The sequence below is a fragment of the Schistocerca nitens genome, chromosome 9 (assembly GCF_023898315.1).
Source record: "Schistocerca nitens isolate TAMUIC-IGC-003100 chromosome 9, iqSchNite1.1, whole genome shotgun sequence".
Classification (NCBI taxonomy): Eukaryota; Metazoa; Arthropoda; class Insecta; order Orthoptera; family Acrididae; genus Schistocerca; species Schistocerca nitens.
The window spans coordinates 232,854,347-232,876,817 of record NC_064622.1 but is presented as its reverse complement, the minus strand read 5'-3'; the positions used below and the strand labels follow the sequence as shown (position 1 = coordinate 232,876,817).

At 42.6% G+C, this 22,471-nt stretch overlaps 1 protein-coding gene across 1 annotated transcript in view; it reads right to left on the bottom strand.

The window, feature by feature from the left end:
- LOC126203150 (uncharacterized) overlaps positions 1–22,137 on the bottom strand; it is a 51,475-nt gene extending 29,338 nt beyond the window's left edge. The window contains exon 1 of the mRNA XM_049937392.1: positions 22,069–22,137. Coding sequence (XP_049793349.1) covers positions 22,069–22,111 — 43 coding nt within the window. The 5' untranslated portion in view covers positions 22,112–22,137. The remainder of the gene's footprint in view (positions 1–22,068) is intronic.
- Between the last annotated feature and the right edge of the window lie 334 nt (positions 22,138–22,471).

Below are 22,471 nucleotides of genomic sequence, written 5' to 3'. Positions count from 1 at the left end.
TTTGTTTCCTTCAAAGTCGTGTGCAACTATATAATTAGCTTTGTGTATTCCTGTTTGTTGTTATGCTTTGTAGTCAAATAAAATGTACTTTTCAGTGTATTTACACCCATTTAGGAATTCTATTCGATTAATAAGAACCTCTTTAACTCGTCGTTCAAATTCGTCTTGTGTTACATTACCTGATTTCTTTTTTTTATATAAAGATTGAAGCTCTTTCCAGTTTGACATGCGTTCGTTCATCTTACCACTTTCAACAGTTGGTTTACTGAGACTTGATTTGTTACAACATTTAAATAACAATAGTAGCAGGTTGGTAATAGATGGTTTTTCAGTCATATTACATACACATTCAATTCCGTCATCACGTGTGGAAACTTTTTGTTGTCGTTTTAGCATAAAACATTGCTGAGATCCTTCTTTAGCCTTTTCGTTACAATTATGACAGTAGTAATAACCACACGTGTGTTTCTTTGATCGATCGAGAATTTTATTACAACCTTTACACTTACAAATTTTCTCACATACTTCTTTATGATTATTTTTACAGGTTTCGTTGTAGCAGTAGCGTTTGCAGTCATTACAGTAAATCTTTTTTATTTCTTGTTCTTCATGTTTTGGTTTCTTGCACATGTAACAAGCTAATATTGTTGGTTTACATTCTATGTGTCTCTCTTTGGTGTTATAAGCCTTGTCACACTTGTAGCAATAATAATTAGAACCAATAAAGGCTTGCATACTATTGATTACATCAAAGTGGTTCCCATTCTTGTACAGATATATTTGTGTTTCACGATTTTTTCCGGTGTAAATGATAGAATTAAAGTTTTCAGCACACACGATGTTTATTTGTACGTTTAATAGTTCTTCACATCGTTTAATGTCTTCAAGTGTAAACCCTTCTTCATTATATTCGCTTAAACGATTACAAAGTTCCTTGGTTAACGTTGTTTGCATCTTTCGACCTCTTCTTATGTCTTTAATGTTTTGTTTTGTTAGCTCTTTGTCAAATATGGTGTTCGTTATGTAGGTTAAAGCTGTAATTATTGCACATGGACAACAGAGCTTATCTTTATTGTTACTCAATGTTATACACTTCTTCATTCTTTTGTCTTCAGTGATATTAAGTAGTTTTTTGTTAGTTTTACTTCCTCTTGGTATTTTGATCACTTGTATATTGAAAGTTGTTTCTTCTATGTCGACTGATTCGTCTGAAGTTAAAATTCTTTGTATATGATCCAACAGGTTTCGCGAATTAAGTTCAGTTGTTATTGGTGTGGATATTGCTTTTGTCCAGAATCAATTGTTAAGTGCCATTACTCTTAGTTTATCACCTTTTTGAAACTTGTAGCTGTGTTTAGCTTGATCAATCATGTCATCTAAAGCACTATGTAAACGGTTCATGGTTTGTGTTATTGTTTCTCCTTTTATGTTTGTTAATTTTATTTGATACTCTGTTGTATAAGTCTTAAATTTGTGATTGAATAGTGATTCACTTACTTCAACTACTCTAAACTTCTTCTTCTTTGTTTCAAATAACGAACTGTCAAAGGGAAAGTTGTTATATAACTGATTTTTACGTTCTTGTCTTCCAATATGTCGAAAAAACTTCGATGCTGGTCCTCCTAGTAGTTTGGTTCTGTAATCGTCTGCTATTGTTTTTATTAATTTGGGTTTATTGAACTTACAAAATACCATTTATGATTTGTTCCTTTGCCATTTTTCTTAGATCGTCAATTGTTCGATCTTTTATGTCTTGCTCATAATGACTTTCATTCATTAAAAATTCTGCAATGTGATAAATTTGTTCAGATAGTTCTTGTTTGTTAAGTTTGTAGTAATACTTAATTCTGTATATCTTACCAAACTCTCTTAGTTTGAGTTTATAATGGTTGGCAAATTTTTTAATCACACCCTCATTCATACTCTCATTCTCACTCACACTCTCATTACTTTGTTGATTATTATTCATCATATTTATTATATAAAAAACGTATTTTTGGTCTTTCAATTTTTATCTTCACCAAAAATTAATTCATCATTTTCGGCCGTTTTTAAGCGTTTAAGGGGGTACCCTATGGATTTTTACAATTTTTTCTAGATTTTCGTATTTTCAACTCAAAATTTAATCAAGAATTTTTTTCATTGTTTTAACCCCCCACGATTAAGGGTCTCGATTGTCATGTAATATTATTGCTTAATCTGTACTTGTTCATTTACTCAACTTCATTTCATTATCGTACACTTTAGTAGCCGCTAATGTACATTTGTTATTTGGTCGTGGTTCGTTGGGCAATTTGGTCTAAACATATCTCTGGGAAAAAGTGGTCCGTACAGACCCCATTACTACTTGCAACCAGTGTACGATTCTCCTTGGTCATCATGATGCCTTGCATGAGTTCCACTGTATCCATGAAAGCCCAACTGAAGCGTTCCCCATAGCTTAATGCAGACGCAACGCTCTAACACTGCGCCAATGTCCAGTGTTGATGGTCACGTGCCTATTTCAGTAGTAGTTGTCGATGTCCTGGTTTTTAACATTGACACATGCATGGGTCATCAACTGCGGTGACCCATCGTTTGGAGTTTTCAGTGCACTGTCTATTCAGACACACATGGACTCTGGCCAGCATTAAAGTATGATGTTATTTCCTCCACAGTTCTCCTCCTGTCCTGTTTTACAGTCTGCCCAGCCTATTACGTCCGACATCTGTAATGAGGAATAGCCACCCAACCCTCCGACGTCTGCACTTGGTTTCACCTTGGTATCGCCACGCATTGAAGACATTCACCACAGCACTCCTCAAACACACGAAAAGTCGTGTGGTTTCCGAAATGCTTGTGCCAAGCCTCCAGGCCATCACAATCTGTCCTTGGTCAACTGAAGTAGATTGCGCGCCTTCCCAGTTTACTCACACACAGCAAGCTCGCTGTTACTACATGCGCCATGTGCGTATCTAACTAGCAGTTATTCCTCGCCGGTGACGCTGCTATTTCCTGGACTTCCTTTATATCCGTAGTAGATGGGTTGTAATAATGTTCTGGCTGATCAGTGTATTTGCCACAAAAGTTACTGAAGTGTGCAAAGTCTCATGTTCTGATTGAGTTTATCAGAGATCCTGAATGGTCAACCTTCACGGCGATATCACACTGAAGCAGAAGGAGAAGTGGTCAGTCTGCCTTCGCCAGTGGTGAGGCGAGCACATCTTGTTTGTTTTCCCGCATGTTGTACTGCTTGCGAGCGAGCGCGCTTCCGTCTACTTCGACGTAATGGTTTCTCTCCGTGTCGTATTAATCCACATCCTATCCCCAAACCACGATTAAATTATCTTTTCCGTTGGATCATGCAGGACTAAAAGCATATGAAATGAACGGTTTGTGTGGGATGAAATGGGGCAGCCTCTTCAAGATAGTCTCAGGATTCATTTTTCTATGACTAGTAGCAGTGTGCATATTAGGATGGGGAATGAAGAGCTGTGCGTCGACGTTGTGCAGCCCCATGCCCACTATCTCTAGTTCGATACAATGACGGCCACATAGAGGCTGTCGTGTTAGATCATGCCGGTTTTGGCCTCCGAAAATTGTAGGTGTTTGAATTGTTCGAATTACTGTTTGAGGTGTCGTGGACGCCTTTAAACCTTACAGCAATGTCCTGAGCTACGTTTCTGAAATGTGGAAGGCGTTCTATACTTACCATGTCCTCAGTGGTGAATGTGAGATAAAACTTGAACTGAGAGAACACGTGCTTTCTTACATGATTATTGTCGGCTGCAGCGCTGTCGACATATACGCTGGCCAGCCCCGCACTTGTTCAGTTTGTGTCCAGAAAGACCAGTTGTCACGAGGAAGACCATGTCCTCTCGGAATGTCTCCGACGCAGACTGGGTCAGAAGCCGGTCGGAGACGTCAGTCTACCTATGGCACCCACTGTGTTACCAGTATCGTACAGGTCCGCAGCAGAGGTGCCTGCTGTGCCCCTCTGAATCAGTCGACACTGACGTCAACTCCTCTGAACAACGTGATGGACGTTTTGCCTGTCTCTCCTACTCTGCTGCCGGCGGAAGTACTAACGCCATAAGATGGCATTACTCCATGAAATTCTACATGGTGCAGGTGATGACATTTCCCTCCTTCATGAGGTGCTTGTTGCAGCTCTTTGTGCTCCCCATGGCTTTACAGCACATGACTTTCACGTTCCCCCACTAGTGGGAGGTAGCGATCCACTTAGATGACATTATACTCTCTGATGCAGTTGCCCATCTCCCGGATCCTCGAGGTGTGGTTCTCACATTTGACAGCGTCAGGATGATCAACGTTTAAGCAGCATCTTTTTCAGGTCACCACCATGAACCTTCCACTTTCTTCTCCAGGGCGGTCACGCCTCTCTTCCTGCGTTCTCAGGCGACTTCAACTCCACCCAGGTGGCCAAAGACCAACTGTTGATCACTTTCCACGAGCGGCACTGGCTACAATTGACCAGCGCCTCAGCCTTGTGGTCTCTTGTGGACATTTTCATGGTGATCGTCCATGTGGACAGTATGCCCTCACATGGTGGGACCTCTGCGCAAAACCTGTCCTCCACAAAGCCTTGACTTGTTACAGAAGGGAGGTCACGCTGTGGAGTTGACGAATCCACGATTCCTACTTCACCGTTATCCATGAATGTCCTATGTCGCTGTATTCGCCAGAGCATTAAGCAATGGTGGATCGTGCCAATGCGCAGCTCACTATACTGTCTCGACGCTACTTTGAAGGAACTACAGTCAGGTTGCACGCACACGATGGGTTAGTGCAGGGGCGTTCGTATATGTACCACATGATAGCAGAAAAGCGCCACCATTGAAGGACTTTGGCTAATGTTCTTATGACAGACAATGGACAGTGTTTAGATACACAATGCGATAATGAGTCAGCCCTACATGCACATTATGTTACACAGTACTCTGCACGCCACCACCCCACTAACAATGCGGCAACCTGTCCAGTCCCCTTAGCTCCTGGGGATGAAACCTTGGATCTGCTGGGCGATGTGGTGGAGGACGAATGCCATTATTCTATCAAGGCACGTTCTATAAAAAAGTCGCCGAGCTCTGACGGGCTCCCGCGGTATCGGAAATTTCGTCATCTACTGGCGCCAGGTCGGACGGAAATCTGTCGAGACCTTATGTTGGCCATTGTGCAGATTCCTGACGGTTTCCTCAGTCGCCTCCTTATTCCCATTCCCAAAACGGAATTATGATCATTGCTACATGACGTTTCTCAACAGCGACACAAAGATCTTCACTCAACTATTGGATGTATGGCTTAAACAGACAGCCCAGTACGAAGTTTCCCCGGGTCAAACATCTTTGGGTGGTGCCAGAAACATCCGCACTGTCCTCTGTCGCTCTCTTTCTCTCTTACCAAGCAATTATCCCGACTTGCGGGGTCTGCTGGTTAATCGTATGTGGCATGTTAATTTTAAGGGGTGACCGGATACTCTTCCTGTCGCCAACTGTCCTCTGTCGCTATCAACATATAATCACGGTTCTCTGTCGCTTGCTCACGTTCATCGTTTACATGGGCTTTCGGCTGCTCTAGGCTTCAGCTACTCTTTCGATTGGGTTGATCACAACTACTGGAAGGGGTACTCTGCATTATGGGACAGCCTTATACTACTGTCGACGTCGTAAAACGTCTCCTTCGCGGAGCGACGTCCCGTGTACTCTACAATGGCTGGCTCACTATTCGAATCTTAATCCACAGTTCCTTGCTACAAAGTTGTCCGCTATCTACACTGTTGTAGTCTTCCGCCATGGAACCGTTGCTCTGGGATGTCTCTCGGTGGACATGTCTTTAGCTGAACAGCTTACGCAGAAGATCTCGTCCTCCTTCTTCATAGCGCTGCTAAGATCAGCGAGTCTTAATATGGTTTACCACCTGCGGTGTAACTTGTGGTAACTGCTTTAATGTACATAAACCGAGCGCTATAGCTATAGTTGGTGATCTGTGGTGCACTAATACCATCAACTGCTGACGCTTACTGGCTTAATTACGTGCTGAGTTCCTAGATCATCGTTTACGAGCCCTCGATCTTCTGCAATGGACGCAATATATTAATGAATTTTGGCGTCAAGTGTCCCGTTTGTGAAAGAGACACTCCCCATTCCTCCCTTCATAGCCCGTTGTATAGTAGCTACATTGGGCTCGCATGTTTGCCACGTCTTACCGTTCAAGTTTCGGTACGAGACCTTAATCCTCCGACGGTGCAGGGACGGTTTAGTCCTGCATCATGTCCGTGATAGGGCGAGAGCCTTCTTCATCGGCTTTCAAATGGTATGGTGGCGCCGTTGTCCCACGAGCCTAAGCAGCCTGTTGCTGGAGACCCTTGATCCACGCTTTCAATCCTTATCTAGCCTTAGGACATCCTGCTACCCCTCTTTTACTTTCGCTTTTTTTCGCACTCGAACTCAGCTGTATCCTTTGAAGTGCTAATGCCAATGCGCTTAGTGTCCACGAAGGTGATCTATGGCTGTCTGCAGCAGAACACGACAGTGAATGTGGCAGAAGGGAAGGAGTCCCACGACGCTTGGAGCGCCGTCTGGCGATCCGTGTGCACTCCTTATCTCAGCACTGACGCCCAATACGCCTCGTATCTTACGGTCGATCGGAGGAAGGTATGCCCGTCACGGTCACACTTCCAAGGGATTCACGTTGCAGTCACTCCACTGTGTCGCCTGTGGTGTTCCGGACCGTGACTAGCATCGCCTGGTGTGGGGATCGGCGATAGGTGTCTGGATCTCGGTGAGACAGATGCTGGCCTTTATTACCTGTGCGACTCCTCATCAAATATTTCCTCTCCTGGTCCTCTTTCTGGACTCAGGACTCCATGGACTCGGGACAAGCAATTACGAACTCCGTGGATTTGTGGAGACTCACCTCATTACTTCTTTGCTGATGCCAAGGAAAACGTCCTTAAATTGGGACTTCCTTAGTGAACAACATTTTGTAGTTGTCCGCAATCCCAATAATTTTTCTGTGTGTGTGTGTGTTTTTTTTCTTGTACTTCTTTTAACACACTCTGGAGTTGGGGTGTTACTGCAATGAGCAATTGATTCACGCATTTTCCACTGCTCATTACGATGGACCTCTGGCCACTGGAATGGTCTTCTCCCAGAAAATATGCATCAGTAGTCTCGCCGAGTGTACGAATTGAGGTTCCCTCCTCCTCGCGATGCCAGTTTCCTGCTACGCATATTAGTGTAACAAAAAAAAGAAAAACCTTGTCTCACTGATATACTTTGTAATTCTGCTCCTCGTCCCCTAAGCTTTCCATTTTGGAGTTGGGACAGGAGATGGTGGCTAGGCCTCGGGTTGCGGCCCATGCCGACTTTTACCCCGTCCCTCCCTTCAGGCGGCGGAAATGTTCCACTGGAGAAAAGAAAAGTGGTTAGCACACTGGACTCGAATTCTGGAGTCACACAGCTTTGATTTACGTTCCGGTGATTTCCTAAACTCGCTCCATTCAATCCCCGTGATCTTTGTATAGAAAAGACACAGCCGACTTCCTTCCCTATCCTCGAAATATTCCAAGCTTATGTTCCATCTCTAATACCTCGATGTCGACGGGTCGTGAAGCCCTAATGTTCAGTCATACCTGCACCGATATGACAACTGAAGAGACCTAAGTGCTTGTCCAACGTAGTACTTGCATTCAGCTTGCCGCGGAAACGCTTCCGGAGGGACACTGCAACGACTGTTGATGCTCATTGCTCACAAATATGCATCTTCAATGCAAATATACTCATGTTCAGAAAAAAGCATAACACCTTGAACGAATAGAGGTAGGGCGTTCATATTCACAAGACATGTACATTAGTATATTCTGCAAAAATGATTAGCATTTCAGTCACCTCGATTCAGCATGTGTCAAAAAAAAAAAAAAAAAAAAAAAGTGGTTCAAATGGCTCTGAGTACTATGGGACTTAACTTCCAAGGTCATCAGCCCCTAGAACTTAGAACTACTTAAACCTATCTAACCTAAGGACATCACACACATCCATGCCCGAGGCAGGATTCGAACCTGCGACCGTAGCGGTCGCGCGATTCCAGACTGTAGCGCCTAGAACCGCCTAGCCACCGCGGCCGGCAGCATGTGTCATGTTATCTCGTAGGCACTGGGGCGGCCATGGGCTCTGATGACTTGCTCCATATGTGAAGACATCGACGCGTATAAGGCGCGAATGGCGTCTTGTGCTATAGCCATCCATGCTTCGTTTACCCGCTTACTGAGTTCGTCTGTGGTGGTTGGCAATGTGTCACAGCACTGCACCAGACGTTTCACCATATCCCAAACATTTTCCATTGGCGACAAGTGTGGTGATCTTGCAGGCCACGGCAAAAGTCTGATATCCTGTGACACCAATAAGAAACGGATCATGCACCAACATGTGGTCGTGCATTGTCCTGCTGAAAATTGGCATGTGGGGTGTTGAGCAGAAAGGGCGTGACCACAGGTCGCAGGATGTCATTCACGTAGGTCACACTGGTCACAGTGCCCTGGACACGTACGACCTGTGATGTGTGGCTGTACCCAAGAGCACCCGACGCCATAAGGCCGTGAGTTGACGTTGTATGTCTTGTGCGAATGCAGTCACAGTGATGCCGCACACCTTGTCTGCGGCGAACCAAAATGTCGCAATCATTTTCAAACAGACCGAACTTGGGTTCGTTGTTCCACACACCATTGCCATCTAGCATCTATCTGCACATTTGTCAAAGGCAGGCGGAGAAGCGGACAATGCACATGTAACCTATGCTGTAATAAACGACGGCGGACAGTCACACCTCATAGTGTATGATGTATTGCACTGTTCCGCTGTGGCGATGGAGCCGAGAAGCACACAGATCAGATCTGTCCTGCAATGCCATTCGAATTCTCTGCCCCATCTCGTCGTATTCTTCAGCTCTCCGAGAACCATTCTTCAGGCACCCGTTGCACTTGCCGAAACACTTCATCCCACACCAGCAGCAAATTTCCGAATGGCTGGATCATATTCTCTAAAAATGGTTGGCTCTGAGCACTATGGGACTTAACATCGGTGGTCATCAGTCCCCTAGAACTTAGAACTACTTAAACCTAACTAACCTATGGTCATCACACACATCCATGCCCGGGGCAGGATTCGAACCTGCGACCGTAGTGGTCACGCGGTTCCAGACTGAAGCGCCTAGAAACGCACGGCCACACCGGCTGGCTCATATTCTCTCATGCCAATAATGTGTCCGCTTTCAAACTCACTGACTTAACTGTACTGTTCACGCATACGTCTGCGAGGCATCCTGCACGTCTGCTAAAGTCACACTGACCCGTTACCTCCGTTTTATAGCGACAACGGGAGCCGCAGGCAAATTTTACTGGTAGATGGTGTTGCGCCGCGATATTGATGTTGACCTTGAACCCACGGGACGACACGTTTCAAATGCTAATCATCTATGCAGAACATATTTATTTACAAGTCTAGTGATTACGAATGGCCTATCTCTAGTCGTTCAAGGTATTTTGATTTTCCTGAACATGAGTGTACTATGCCTCTGAGACTGGTGTACATTGGTTCTTTACATTCAACCACTGATCTAGGCAACAGCAGATTAATATTTACACTGTCATACCTTTACAGGAACTACCAGCTCTGTCCAGGGCTGTAGTTATGAAATGCGACCTCTGTTAGAATCTGCTTTTACAGAAACCTACCTTTAAGGGGCGTTCAAAATGAAACGAACCGGAAGCGTATTAGCAGAAACCAGTACCTGTATGTCAGAAGTATTGACCCTGGCTGTTGAGACACTTGTCCCACTGTGACAAAAGGTGGTGAATGGCTGTCTCATAAAATTCCCGGGGCTGTGATGCTAACCATTTCCGCACGTATAGCCTTTAAAGTCTCCTGTCTGTGCAGAGTTAACAGCATGCCTTTATAGCTGATGCTTTTAGAGAATTTTTTGAATAAATCGTCATGGAACAGATCATCAAATTATATTTTCCGTAATTTATGAGAAGTATGTGGTTTGATCAGAAGACGTGAACATAAACATATCGCCGCTGCTAGTTATTAATTCTATGGGAGAGAAAAGGCACAGTAAGGCAAAGGTAGGCCGTGGTGATTATTTGTGACGTTTCAAAAGGGCCTATTTGAACTTTTCTCGATATAGCGAAAGCTTGAAAGGGTCTAGAGCAAATCATTGTATCATACTGTTTAAACTGCACAATATTTATACCAGATAACTGATCGTCATCTTTAGATGCTATTGTGGCTAGCCATTGCAGCTTGTCAATTTACAAGCTAGTTCGCCGGCAAAAATGAAGCTTCCACGAGATGGGGCTGTAAAACCATCGCCCTTTGCGTTCGCATCCAGAGCCCCAGCCGAGAAAGAAAAAGGCAAAGGCAATTCACTGTCCTGGCTTAGATTTCTCGTCTGTGTAATCTCGTTGAATTCGTTTGTCTGGGGCCTACAGTGCCATGCTGTCCATGGTGAACAGAAAACAAAGCACATTTCGCGAAAATTGTGAAGGATCAGTACTACAGTGAAACGGAGAAAAGGTATGCCAATTAGTTTTGGATGTGTGGGATATCTTCGAAGGCAGTATGAACTGCAGAATGTGATCAACATGCTCGATTTTATGTGTGGAGAGGGTATGTGTGCGAGAGAAAAGATGTTTCTAAACATCTGGTTGTTGGGGCTATGTGAGGACTACGCTGTCCCAATATGAAATACTATTGCTATGCCTTCAGCTTATATTTATAAAACAAAAATCACGCTTTAGTTTCCAGTAATTTCTTAATTTATTGCACTGCTGAATTATTTGGTGATGAAGCTTTAGGCTCCGAAACCGGTCTTGCTGTAAATGAAGAAACTACTGACTACTGAAGAGGATGTTTTACTCGTACGTACGTCTGATCAAATATTTTGTGCCTTTATATCAAAAAAGTTTGACAGTAGTTAACTTGTGCTGGAGATTAAACGTCAATATTCCCTACAGTGTGCCGCATGATTTCGGAAAACGGATAATAAATCAAGGCATAGTTAAGGCGAAATACGAACATGAGTGTAGTTAGCACCACAGTGTAAGGCTTGAAGCGTCGGGATTCAACAGTATACTTACAAAATTCTGCCCCCACATAGACTGTCCGGACACTGATGTGTTCGGTTCTACAACTAAAATCCGCTTGCTGATTGTTTTAACTTTTGAAGACTTCAGACAGTTTCATTGAAGGGGGTACGCATGTATCTATACGTTAAGTCACCTGATCTCTTAGTCTCAAACATTTGCGGAATAATTCAAAATATCGTAATTTTGTTTGCAACCACCTGAACACTTAACAGGTCTTCAGCGAATGACGTCTGGCCGTTTTTCATAGGTGTACTGATTACACTGATATCATTATCAACATCAATTTTCAAACTGACTCACACTGAGGTGCCAAATTCATTGGACACTTCCTAATAAAGTGTCAGATCTCCTTTTCAGGCGTAGTGCAATGACTCTATGTGGCATGGACTCAACAAGTCGTTGGAAGTCCCCTGTAGAAATAATAAGCTATGCTGCCTCTATAGCCGTCCATAATTGCGAAGTGTTTTCAGGAACTAACCCCCCCCCCCACCCCCCGTTCATGTCCAATAAGTGTTCTATGGCATTCATGTAGGGCCATGTGGGTGGCGAGATCATTCTCTCGAAATGTTCAGCATATCTTTCAAACCAATATCGCATAATTGTGGCCGGATGACTTGGTACAATGTCATCCATAAAATTTCCATCGTTGTTTCGGAACATGAAGTCCATGAATGGATGCAAGTGGTCTCCAAGTAGCCGAACATAACCATTTCCCGTCAACGGTTCAATTGGACAAGACGACCCAGTCCATTCCATGTGAACACAGCCCACACCATTATCGGGCTACCACCAACTTCTACAGTTCATTGTTGACAACAATTATATATATATATATATATATATATATATATATGGATTTTAAAAGAGAGTTCAGGAAGGTATAAGGTAAATGTGGGAATGGTGACATGAAAGGTGGAGTGCAATTGAGCTGATATCCTCATAGAAGCAGCGTATACGTCACATCTTGAACTATTATACACTAGGCCACTATTATTCAGTGTTATCCGGTACGATTCAGTCTCTTACATTGAACTGTGGCACACCAGGGTGGCGGTGACAGTCTGTGGAACAGCGAACAGAAAACTGTTGCCAACAGGCTGAATTATTGGTTGACGAAGTGAGACTAGAACACGAGGACATGGAGGTGTAGTAGTTTCAGCTAAAAACAGTGACATCTCGCACTCAGTAGTGTTAGTGTGTAAAATCAGCGTGGAGCATAAGTAATGTGTTGTATGGAGGCAACTGGATAGTTCAGCGCGAGAGAGAATGGCGTGAGTTTGTCGATCCCGACTAACTATTAAAAATTCTTGAGTCTGCCAAACAACATGGTGATGAAGGGTAGCCCAAGAGACTGTAAAAGTGTATATTTGATAGCACTCGTATTCGCAATTTGCGCACGTGATTGGCAACCTCATTCGCATCCGAATACCGTCCGAATTACGGGTAAGTCGGACCTCCAACGCAGCATAGTAAAAGGGGATGTTGCTTTCCCGCACGGCATAAAGCATTTGTTTAGGGGCCAAAATTTGCGACGACACATTGTGTAGGATGTGCAAGAAGGGCTCTGAGGGTAACAGATGTGGACGGAGCTTTCCTTGCAGTCCGAGTTGAATGGCCGAGTGTAACATGTGCACGTGTAACTGTACTGTGTGTATATTAAATAAAAGAATCTGCGTGGTCTTCACAATGTCCGATGTGATAGTCAGATTACGTAACCCCGAGCGAAGATGAGTCCACTCTGCTATGGGACGAAGACCAAGTGTCGTTAATTAATTTGAGATTTTGTACGAAGGAAGTTTTCCTTTTTTTAAATGAATAAAATGAGAAAGAATCCTGTGATCGCGGTGTAAACCTGCACAGCCTAGGCACCTCCCACGCATTGGCCACTGCGCAGGGGCACCCACCCCGCTAAGGCTCGACACGGCGAGACAGGTGAAGTACTTCATAAAATTCAGAAATAATATTGAGTGGTTTTTCAGCTGTAGAAAACCCGAAAGAGGGTATGACAACTCAAGTTAACTCATTAATCATAGGATCTTTACTTACAGAAGTGGTCAATAGAGAGATTAACTGTACTGAAGTCTGAAATGAATGTTAGCGAGAGCGAGTCTGTTGCTCGTGAATACAGAGGCTGGGCGTGAAGCAGTGGAGGCGGCACAGCGCAGCTTTATCAGCGCTGAGCCGGCAGAGTGCTGAGCTCAGATAACAGCGTCAGAGAGCGCTAGTGGCTCTGCGTCCGAGACTAAGACATTGTAAGTGCAACTTAAAAGTAACAGTTTATTGCAAAGCAATAATACACGAATAGCTGATGTCACAAAGACGTTTGATTCCATTTTAACAGAACAACTTAAGTGTTCAACGGTAAATTGATTACGTTGTTGATTAAAAGAAACTGCTACTGAACATAACGTACATACGTACGTACTTCCCTTTCCCCTTCCGAAGAGCGGAGGGCATAAACGATAAAGGCCTTGTTCATATACTTAGTATATGACAATAGAGGTCTGGTAACATCAACAAGTTACACCAAGGTAGTGTGGATATGAACAGTGTGAGTGTGTTGTAAGTTGTTATTGGGCATATGAAGTGTTGTGTAAATGTGTGACTAATGGTAGCTGATGGCGGATTCGAATAGAAGGCCAATAGGTGCTATCAGAGATACTTCCAGTCCAGAAACAATGAAACATATATATATATATATATATATATATATATATATATATATATATATATATGTATATATATATGTGGAATAATAAGGTGTTTATTACCAGATTCATTTGCGATATCCTTTTGTTGCTGTTCCGGATGTAATTTTGTGACGTAAATGTAAACATTTCATCACTATTCCGTTTTTTTTAAGTGTACATTCTTAGCTGAGTATAGTTGCAGCACCCCATCAGTGTAAAACGACGGTCCCGTAGAAGGAAACCGCTTGCCCTTATTTCTAATTGCTTTCATATTCAGAACAGATTAATCCGGTTCTAAATATTGTAATTTCTCCGGAACTGCTAATCGTATTTTCAAGAGCGAAACGCCGTTGAATTTGTTCCTTTTAGAACTAGTATACCAGCATCAGAGGGAACTATAGTTCTATTTGAAAAATCTTATACCAATATCTCTGTAATCAATATAGCTATAAAAAAAGAGGCTTACCGTGATTTACTGACAACTTCTGCAGACTTCCTAAAAGGGAACGATTAATTGCGATATCATAAACGGTATCAGAAGTCAATTGTGGAACATCCTGTATTTTGTTTTGGTCATCAGTCTGCTGACTGGTTTGATGCGGCCCGCCACGAATTCCTTTCCTGTGCTAACCTCTTCATCTCAGAGTAGCACTTGCAACCTACGTCCTCAATTATTTGCTTGACGTATTCCAATCTCTGTCTTCCTCTACAGTTTTTGCCCTCTACAGCTCCCTCTAGTACCATGGAAGTCATTCCCTCATGTCTTAGTAGATGTCCTATCATCCTGCCCCTTCTCCTTATCAGTGTTTTCCACATATTCCTTTCCTCTCCGATTCTCCGTAGAACCTCCTCATTCCTTACCTTATCAGTCCACCTCATTTTCAACATTCGTCTATAGCACCACATCTCAAATGCTTCGATTCTCTTCTGTTCCGGTTTTCCCACAGTCCATGTTTCACTACCATACAATGCTGTACTCCACACGTACATCCTCAGAAATTTCTTCCTCAAATTAAGGCCGGTATTTGGTATTAGTAGACTTCTTTTGGCCAGAAATGCCTTTCTTGCCATAGCGAGTCTGCTTTTGATGTCCTTGCTCCGTCCGTCATTGGTTATTTTACTGCCTAGGTAGCAGAATTCCTTAACTTCATTGACTTCGTGACCATCAATCCTGATATTAAGTTACTCGCTGTTCTCATTTCTACTACTTCTCATTACCTTCGTCTTTCTCCGATTTACTCTCAAACCATATTGTGTACTCATTAGACTGTTCATTCCATTCAGCAGATCATTTAATTCTTCTTCACTTTCACTCAGGATAGCAATGTCATCAGCGAATCGTATCACTGATATCCTTTCACCTTGTATTTTAATTCCACTCCTGAACCTTTCTTTTATTTCCGTCATTGCTTCCTCGATGTACAGATTGAAGAGTAGGGGCGAAAGGCTACAGCCATGTCTTACACCCTTCTTAATACGAGCACTTCGTTCTTGATTGTCCACTCTTATTATTCGCTCTTGGTTGTTGTACATATTGTATATGACCCGTCTCTCCCTATAGCTTACCCCTACTTTTTTCAGAATCTCGAACAGCTTGCACCATTTTATATTGTCGAACGCTTTTTCCAGGTCGACAAATCCTATGAAAGTGTCTTGATTTTTCTTTAGCCTTCCTTCCATTATTAGCCGTAACGTCAGAATTGCCTCTCTCGTCCCTTTACTTTTCCTAAAGCCAAACTGATCGTCACCTAGCGCATTCTCAATTTTCTTTTCCATTCTTCTGTATATTATTCTTGTAAGCAGCTTCGATACATGAGCTGTTAAGCTGACTGTGCGATAATTCTCGCACTTGTCAGCTCTTGCCGTCTTCGGAATTGTGTGGATGATATCTTTTCCGAAAGTCTGATGGTATATCGCCAGACTCATATATTCTACACACCAACGTGAATAGTCGTTTTGTTGCCACTTCCCCCAATGATTTTAGAAATTCTGATGGAATGTTATCTATCCCTTCTGCCTTATTTGACCGTAAGTCCTCCAAAGCTCTTTTAAAATCCGATTCTACTGCTGGATCCCCTATCTCTTCTAAATCGACTCCTGTTTCTTCTTCTATCACATCAGACAAATCTTTACCCTCATAGAGGCTTTCAATGTATTCTTTCCACCTATCTGCTCTCTCCTCTGCATTTAACAGTGGAATTCCCGTTGCACTCTTAATGTTACCACCGTTGCTTTTAATGTCACCAAAGGTTGTTTTGACTTTCCTGTAAGCTGAGTCTGTCCTTCCGACAATCATATCTTATTCGATGTCTTCACATTTTTCCTGCAGCCATTTCGTCTTAGCTTCCCTGCACTTCCTATTTATTTCATTCCTCAGCGACTTGTATTTCTGTATTCCTGATTTTCCTGGAACATGTTTGTACTTCTTCCTTTCATCAATCAACTGAAGTATTTCTTCTGTTACCCATGGTTTCTTCGCAGCTACCTTCTTTGTACCTATGTTTTCCTTCCCAACTTCTGTGATGGCCCTTTTTAGAGATGTCTATTCCTCTTCAACTGTACTGCCTACTGCGCTATTCCTTATTGCTGTATCTATAGCGTTAGAAATCTTCAAACGTATCTCGTCATTCCTTAGTACTTCCGTGTCCCACTTCTTTGCGTATTGATTCTTCCTGACTAATGTCTTGAACTTCAGCCTACTCTTCATCACTACTATATTGTGATCTGAGTCTATATCTGCTCCTGGGTACGCCTTACAATCCAGTATCTGATTTCGGAATCTCTGTCTGACCATGATGTAATCTAATTGAAATCTTCCCGAATCTCCTGGTCTTTTCCAAGTATACCTCCTCCTCTTGTGATTCTTGAACAGGGTATTCGCTATTACTAGCTGAAACTTGTTACAGAACTCAATTAGTCTTTCTCCTCTTTCATTCCTTGTCCCAAGCCTATATTATTCTGTAACCTTTTCTTCTACTCCTACAACTGCATTCCAGTCGCCCATGACTATTAGATTTTCGTCCCCCTTTACATACTGCATTACCCTTTCAATATCCTCATACACTTTCTCTATCTGTTCATCTTCAGCTTGCGACGTCGGCATATATATCTGAACTATCATTTTCGGTGTTGGTCTGTTGTCGATTCTGATTAGAACAACCCGGTCACTGAACTGTTCACAGTAACACACCCTCTGCCCTACCTTCCTATTCATAACGAATCCTACACCTGTTATACCATTTTCTGCTGCTGTTGATATTACCCGATACTCATCTGACCAGAAATCCTTGTCTACCTTCCACTTCACTTCACTGACCCCTACTATATCTAGATTGAGGCTTTGCATTTCCCTTTTCAGATTTTATAGTTTCCCTACCACGTTCCAGCTTCTGACATTCCACGCCCCGACTCGTAGAACGTTAACCTTTCGTTGATTATTCAATCTTTTTCTCATGGTAACCTCCCCCTTGGCAGTCCCCTCCCGGAGATCCGAGTGGGGGACTATTCCGGAATCTGTTGCCAATGGAGAGGTCATCATGACACTTCTTCAAATACAGGCCACATGTCCTGTGGATACACGTTGCGTGTCTTTAATGCAGTGGTTTCCATTGCCTTCTGCATCCTCATGTCGTTGATCATTGCTGATTCTTCCGCCTTTAGGGGCAATTTCCCTCACCTAGGACAAGAGAGTGCCCCGAACCTCTATCCGCTCCTCCGCCCTCTTTGACAAGGCCGTTGGCAGAATGAGGCTGACTTCTTATGCCGGAAATCTTCGGCCGCCAATGCTGATTATTTATCAAAATTTAGGCAGTGGCGGGGATCGAACCCGGGACCGAAGACGTTTTGATTATCAATCAAAGACGCTACCTCTAGATCACGGGTACTAGACCATGTATATTAACCAGTAAAGACCAATGTAATACCTTCGTCCGTCATCCATGTTTATACTCTCTTCATCTTCAATCATCTATGCACAGAAGTGTCTGACAGTTTCCCACTGCTATACCTTCTTTATTGTCCCGAAATAACCCGGTCATCACCAGTCCTCGTGCTCTATTACGTCTAAACCACTTTGCTGGGTTCGTGGCCCTCCGTCCAGCAACTGAAGATTCCAGTGATTCCGAAACAATAAATTTTCCTAGTGCGACGTATGGTACCTAACAATCAGTTCTGTCAAAACTCTCGCAATAATTATAGGACGACCCACATGAGTCCTCTTTGAAAGCACAAAGGCATCTCACCCAACGTCCTAAAATACTAAAATACCTGTCTATCTTTCAACTGTGAACTAATTTGTAAATCCTCTTCCTCTAGGTTACTCTGTGGCAAAAACAGGTTAAAACTGCAAACTGGTTCATAATGGGGACCACTTCCTTCCACCGTATCTACAAAGTTCTTATATGACCAATCTTTACCTTTGGCATTGTTGCTAGGATTTCTGGCCACCCTCCAATATCCCACTCTTTACAAGAAAAAACACTTACATTCCGCATTCATCTGCCTTCCTGTGAATGTACCCGTCATCATCTAATTGAGCTGCCAGCACTCCTCAAGTTCCTATAATAACTCCAAAAATCCTATACATCTCAAGATGTTAACCCTACCAATACCAAAGCATTTTCCATAAAGCGCGTTACCAAAGGGTGTGCTTACTTTATAGTCCATGAAAGATAAAATTCGTTAACTGTTGTTTATTTGTGTTAACAGCATCCTCTTTAAAGAGGAAATGGTGTATACTTAGGGTCCAGAACATCTAAATATTGCTTAGCACCCTCTTAGTGATATTAAGACACTGTGAGTAAAATGTATTAACAACGGAACTATGACCACAAAAAAAATTTAAAATGAGAATTTCGTTAATTGTTGCTGACTTTTACTCATAGCATACTTTTTAAATTAGTATTAATGTGTAAGTAAGGTCCTCAGCTTGAAAATATTCAGTATGGCAATCTTTGGGAAGAGTGATATTTGCCAGTAAGAATTAGTTTCGTGGATTAAGTGTAACTGAAAAATTTTAGATATTTCTGGAATCTGGTAGAACAGTTCGTTAAAGACAACAAACATTTCTTCTAGATTTATAAAATACAAAAAAAGGGATTACATGACAATTTTGCAAAAGATAGGCATGAAGTACACCCCCCCCCCCTCCTGCCGGTATTGCAAGAATTAATAAACAAAATACCATAATACCATACAGTCCCCACTCCTCAACCAAACCGCGCCCCTCTCTCACACTGGTATCATATACTTCATTGTCTTCATATCCACCAACTTCAAACCCTATTCCAAGGTTATGTTAAGAAACCCTCACTTTCTGATTCAGAATTACTTAAATAAATGTTTACTTCAACTCAGTTACAGTCCTCCTCATTCCATTCTTCGCAGAAAATCGAGGTTGTTTTACCAACTCCAGCACCTCCCAAAACACACCCCTATTACCACTCAGGATTCAACACCCAGATACAGCTCAGTAACCACCTCTCCCACAAAATCTAATCCAGGCTCTTGCAAGTCATATTACTATACTTACCCCCATACCAGTTCATGTACTAATCTAAAATTAAGAGTAGCAGCTATTCACTCATCTGCAGCGGAATACATGAACCTCTGAAAGCCACCAAATGAATTGTGTTACTATACTACTTCAGTCCATAAAATTAAGCCCTTTGGCACACCGTAAGTATTAAAATCTGTGTTCCCGGAAGAATGCTAGAGTAGTGGCCGATATCACACCTCCATCATTTTCCATTGATTCATCTTTCGTCAATACCGTGTAAAGTACTCGTCAGGAATACGAAGTGTGTGCTGAATGACAGGTATTTCTGTGTGTCTTGCCCATAAAACTCCAATTTCTGTTTTTAATTTCATTTTACTGTAATATTTGGTGGCCTTTCAATCAATTATTTAACTTTTCACATGGAATATCACTCCAGCATACCATCTGACATTCAAATTTATTTTATTTATCATTCTTTTCACCGAATGAAGAATCAGTGGGAACTTCACGGCATAGAGGTCTTCTAGAATAAGGAAAATCATATTGATCATACACAGTTCAAAACTGTGTAAAATTATTATCTTCCCTTACTTTGATCTGCGGTTAACTTCACATATACTTTATTATATTACGAATCATTTTACTGAATTATTTTTCCATTGTGAAGCATATGATTCCTAATATCCCAAATTCGTGGAGTATCTCTAAACTCAAGAGAATTGTTCAGAACTGCGAATTATGAAAAACTACTGGGGATATTATGAATTAATTTATGATTTTATTAATAAAGTATTTTCCGGATTGATGCCGTATCAAGTACTTAGCTGCCCACGAGCTCGCCGCCCGCTATAGCCGAGCGGTTCTAGGCCATTCAGTCCGTAACCGCGCTGCTGCTACGGCACAGGTTCGAATCCTGCCTCGGGAATGGATGTGTATGATGCTCTTGGGTTAGTTAGGTTTAAGTAGTTCTAAGTCTAGGGGACTGATGAGCTCAGAAATTAAGGCCCACAGTGCTTACAGCCATTTGAACCCACGAGCTTTCGGTAGAGATTTCCTCTGCCATTGTCAAGTGCTTATTATGTATTTATTAACATCGTAATATGGGCTTGTGATGAGTATGGTGACATTTTCTATAATACAGTGTTAATAACTGTAAACTTGTAAGAACCCGAGTATTATTTCTAATTACTCTTATCTACCGGAAAGGAAAATCAGTGCAAAAGAAATAAGCATAATAAGTGGGACACTGTTGTGAAACTGGTATGGTAAATAATGCTAATTACATATTCTGGTAATTAAATTTCACAGAGACAAATTAAGTTCGAAAGTCGTAGAATGAACGGAACGTCCCGCTCCTTGTCTCTGTTTAGCAAGGCGATCACCCGACAGTCATATCTTCCTAATGTCTTGTATTTATGGCACGTGAACTTCAGAAAAACTCAAATGCACGGTGCAAGCCGCTGGTGGCTCCATAATGGTGTGGATATTCTGGTCCAGTCGAACCGATCATTGACTGGAAAAGGCTATGCTCGGCTACTTGGAGACCATTTGCAGCTAGTCACGTCCTCAAAGGTCGGCAGTATTTTTCTGGGTGAAAGTGTTCCACGTCACTGGCCCACTTTTGTTAACGATTATTTAAATGAACATTCTGGACAATTCGAGTGAATGATTTGGCCACCCAGATCGCCCGACATGAACCCTATCGATCATTTATGGGACATACTCTAGAGGTCATTTCGAGCAGCCGGCCGTCGTGACCGAGCGGTTCTAGGTGCTTCAGTCCGGAACCGCGCAGCTGCTACGGCACAGGTTCGAATCCTGCCTCGGGCATGGATGTGTACGATGCTCTTGAGTTAGTTAGGTTTAATTAGTTCTAAGTCTAGGGGACTGATGAGCTCAGAAATTAAGTCCCATAGTGCTCAGAGCCATTTGAACCATCATTTAGAGCACAAAATCCTACAGCGGCAACACTTTCACAGTTATGGAAGGCTACTGAAGGCAGCATAGCTCAGTATATCTGCAGGGCATTTTCAACGACTTGAGTCCATGTCACGTCGAGATGAGGCACTACTCTCCTAAGAAGGAGGTGCGACACCATATCAGGAGGTCTCCCATGGCTTTTGTCGCCGCGGTGTATATTAAGTGTGCAAGACCGGAAATCGGTAGATCGAGTCGTGTTTTGGTCAGTGTTCTTTTTCGTTTTATTCGAATACACCGTCATCTAAACATAAAATTAATGAAATATATGCTAATGAAAAAGCGTGTCTTGTTAGTTCTAATTACGAAGATCTAGTTCTGTTTGGAAAGAATATTTCTTAGTTACGTTTCTTTTATAAAAGACTGTATCACTAATAAATTACAAAAACATTTATTTTACGCTTCACGGAAGTGTACACAGAACATACACCCTTGCTTGAAAGTTTGATTCCACCAAGAGTCGAATCCATTTCCCCTCGCAGTAGGTGAGCACACTAGTTCCTTGTCGAAATAACTTCACATTAGCTGAGCATTCTAATGCCGGTAGCAAAATTTCAAAATCTATCTTTGTCGAGTATTTTTGAGACTTGCACCGAAATGGTTTGGGAGAGGTATACTAGGTTCCTGAACTTCACACACCATGAATATAAATCATTACAAGAAACTGATTGCTATGGGGTCCACTTGTAAGCCAAACATAAAATATAGTCTAAGCAGAGATTCATTTCCCGCCAACAGTTTTCGGAGAGGGGACTTACCGACAAAGGCCGCGAGCACGACGACGAGGAGTGTTTTCTGCATGGTGGACTACAGCCCGAGTCAGAAACGTCACCCTTTATGTACCAGCCGATACCCCCTGCTAAGGAAACAAGAGTAAGTTGCTAATGAAGGTAACGGCGATAGCGGTTAATCGTCTGGGCGCCCGTCAGATTACCAACTTAGCATATGTATCTGCTAATTACACTATAGACTTTTACACGTATCGCTTGTTAATGACCAGGGAACGGAAACTGCATCGGGGGATTGCTTAAACTGTTGTCAGTTTGTTTCAAACGTTGTTACGACGGCGGCCAGCGATAGCAAGGCGAAATGCTGCTGTTGACTACAGACATATTCAAGGTCGATTCTAGGTCAAAGCGACGCAAGCGGCAGTATGTGGTG